This window comes from Gavialis gangeticus, unplaced genomic scaffold (assembly GCF_001723915.1).
Source record: "Gavialis gangeticus isolate Ggan-Ray unplaced genomic scaffold, GavGan_comp1, whole genome shotgun sequence".
NCBI classification, from domain to species: domain Eukaryota; kingdom Metazoa; phylum Chordata; order Crocodylia; family Gavialidae; genus Gavialis; species Gavialis gangeticus.
The window spans coordinates 10,922,908-10,925,930 of NW_017729025.1; the positions used below are offsets into that span (position 1 = coordinate 10,922,908).

The following is a 3,023-nucleotide window of genomic DNA, read 5'->3' on the forward strand; positions in this document are numbered from 1 at the left end:
CGTGTTGGTGGTGTATTGCGCCGTAATTCTGGCCGCTGTAGCAAATTCGGCGGTGTAATGCACCTTCAATGACTTGGGGGCACAGCAACTTAAAACTCTTCTGCAGAGTCTTAGTTTGCTGTCCTACAGCTGCGGAGCAAAGCACCGGGCTCTGTGAAGCTCCGTGGCTCTGCAGGAAGCCCTGCAGGCAGCCTGGCACCAGCCTGGGAAGGCAGGCTCTGCCCAAGAAAAGTAAAAGCAATGATCTTTCCCCACCCCCTGGAGCTGCGCGGGGGCCCGATGCTTCCCTCCACAGCTGCGGTGCCCCTTGGGACTGCCTGAGCCAGGTGCCTGTGGGCAGGGACTGCCTGTGGGGGACACTGCTGCTGTGGAGGGAAGCATCAGCACCCCTGCAGCCCAAGGACCGCTCCACCCACCGGCAGCTTGTCCTCCCCTCCCCACAGCCAGAGAGGCATGTAAGTTCACGAGTGTGTGCACGACACAGGGGTTTACTTTGCCCTAGATTGAAGCAGTGTTTTTAAAAACCCACCACTTCCATTTAGGGCCCCTGTTTCGTCTACACACAATTCTTACCCTGTCATGTCTCCTCTAGTGCATGCATCTCCAGTGCGTGCTGCAACAGGGTGCATCAAGAACAGGCCCCATGCTAAAGACATCTGTGTTAGTCGTTGTAAACAAGGTTAACATACAAGAGGCCTGTTATTTCTGAACCTTTTTCTTTCCCCCCCAGGAACATGAAAGAGAATTTTGGAAAAGAAATCGAGAATCTGGAGTACACCTTAAAGAGAGAGTGCGAGATGAGGTAAAATTTACAAACTGCCGTTTGCTTTAAGACACAGACCAAAAGATGAATGAGTTACAAAAACTTTCTTTACATCTTTGAGCAGGGGGTTGGACTAGAACAGGTGGATAATCTGTGGCACGGGCACCCCAAGCAGTATGGGCAACCTCCGTGTGCAGCACACAGCAGACTTGGAAGGAGACAGGCAACAGTCTCAGAGAGGGCAGAGAGCAAAAAAGGAGAGCTGCAAATTGGGCAGGGAGGCAGCACAGGATGGGGAGCAGAAAGCAGAGCAGGAGATCAAGCGGGGGCACAGGGCAGAGAACAGCAATTAGAGCATCTGATCAGGCAGAGGAAGGGGATCAGAGTGGCACTTGGGGAGGGCCTGGAGCTAATTTGTGGCATGCCTGCCAACAAGGTAGACCCCAACTGGGTCAGATGATCTGAGGTCCCTTCCAACTCTACTTTTCTGTGACTATCATTCAGTCAAATAAGACATAACAGGAAGTTCCTAACTGCTTGAAGATCAGTGTCACCTTTTTGCAAGATAAGGAGTGGTGAATTTGGGCAAGGCACTGAAATTGCAGCTGGGGTAGTTGCATTTTGTTTTCTTAAATTTTGCTGCAAGATCATTTGGATGAGGTATTCTTTTTCCCTCTTGCTTTAAGTCATCATAATACTTTTGGGCAATGACTACAGCTGAATTTCATCAAGTAGGTCTCTCTTTATCAATGATGTATTAAATTAAACTGATATTCAAACCAGAACGTTAATGAAGTACTTGGAACTTTTCAGATGAGAGACACTTATGGAAGTTTCTGTTGCTGTATCCTCATTTGGCTCCTTTTTATTTTATAGAACTATAGAAAAATTAGGGTTGGAAGGGACCTCAGGAGGTCATCTACCCCCCAGTCAAAGCAGGACCATCCCCAACTATATCATCCTAGCCAGAGCTTTGTCAAGTTGGGCCTTAAAAACCTCCAAGGATGGAGATCCCACCACCTCTCTAGGTAACACGTTCTAGTGCTTCACCTCCCTCCTAGTGAGAGAGTTTTCATAATATCCAACCTAAACATCTCTTGCTGCAACTTGAGCCCATTGCTCCTTGCCCTGTCATCTGAGAACAGTCCAGCTCCATCCTCTTTGCAGCTCCCCATTGATTACTACTGAACCATTGATCACTGCCCGTTGAGCCTGACAATCCAGGCAGTTTCCTATCCACCTTACAGTCCATTCATCCAACCCATACTTCCTCAGCTTGCTTGTAAAAATGCTATGGGAGACAGTATCAAAAGCCTTGCTAAAGGCAAGGTATATTATGTCCACTGCTTTCCCTGCATCCACAGAGCAGTCATCTCATCACAGAAGCCAATTGGGTTGGTCAGGTATGGCTTTCCCTTGCAGAATCCATGCTGACAGATCCTGATCACCTTCTTCTCCTCCAAGTGCTTAGAAACGGATTCCTTGAGGACCTGCTCCATGATTTTCCAGGGACTGAGGTACGGCTGACTGGTCTGCAGTTCTCTGGATCCTCCTTTTTCCCTTTCTTAAGGATGGGCACTGTATTTGCCCTTTTCCAATCGTCCAGGACCTCCCCCGATTGTCATGAGTTTTCAAAGATAATGGCCAGCAGCTCTGCCATCACATCAGCCAACTCCCTTGGCACCCTCAGATGTATTGCATCTGGCCCCATGGACTTGTTACACGTCCAGCTTTTCTAAATAGTCCCTAAACCTGTTCTTTATGGTTGATACTGTGACACTGTGGTCAATGGGAGCTTTGCCATTAAATTAACCTGGAGCAGGAACAGGCTTTGAGGCTTTATGGCTCATTTTTCTGAAGCATTTGGCAACTGCAGTAGTCAGTGGGAACTTTGAATACTCCAAACACCAGTCTGTGGACATGAAGGGCTCCATCTTTTGTGCCCAGTAGGACAGCCCTACAATTCAGGGAACAAGAATGGCTTCCAATTCTTCTTCTTATTATTATTTTTTTGCATCTCCAGTGAGGTCCACTCTTCCCCTTTCAGCATTTAAATAGACCCTTCTCTTCAGTTTAACCATTTCAGCAAACATAGAAGCATAGCATAGCATAGAAGTAGGGTCGGAAGGGACCTTATAGATCTTCAAGTCCGATCCCCTGCCAGGGCAGGAAAAAAAAAAACTGGGCTCAAGTGTTCCCAGCTAGGTAGGCATCAAGCCTCTTCTTAAAGACCCCCAGGGTAGGAGCCAGCACCACTTCC

General features: G+C 48.1%; 1 protein-coding gene across 1 annotated transcript in view; it reads left to right on the forward strand.

Annotated features, from left to right (window-relative positions):
• Nucleotides 1-668: 668 nt before the first annotated feature.
• LOC109299283 (myosin-8-like) overlaps nucleotides 669-3,023 on the forward strand; it is a 13,324-nt gene continuing 10,969 nt past the window's right edge. The window contains exon 1 of the mRNA XM_019519883.1: nucleotides 669-802. Within this exon, the coding sequence (XP_019375428.1) occupies nucleotides 735-802 (68 nt within the window). The 5' untranslated portion in view covers nucleotides 669-734. The remainder of the gene's footprint in view (nucleotides 803-3,023) is intronic.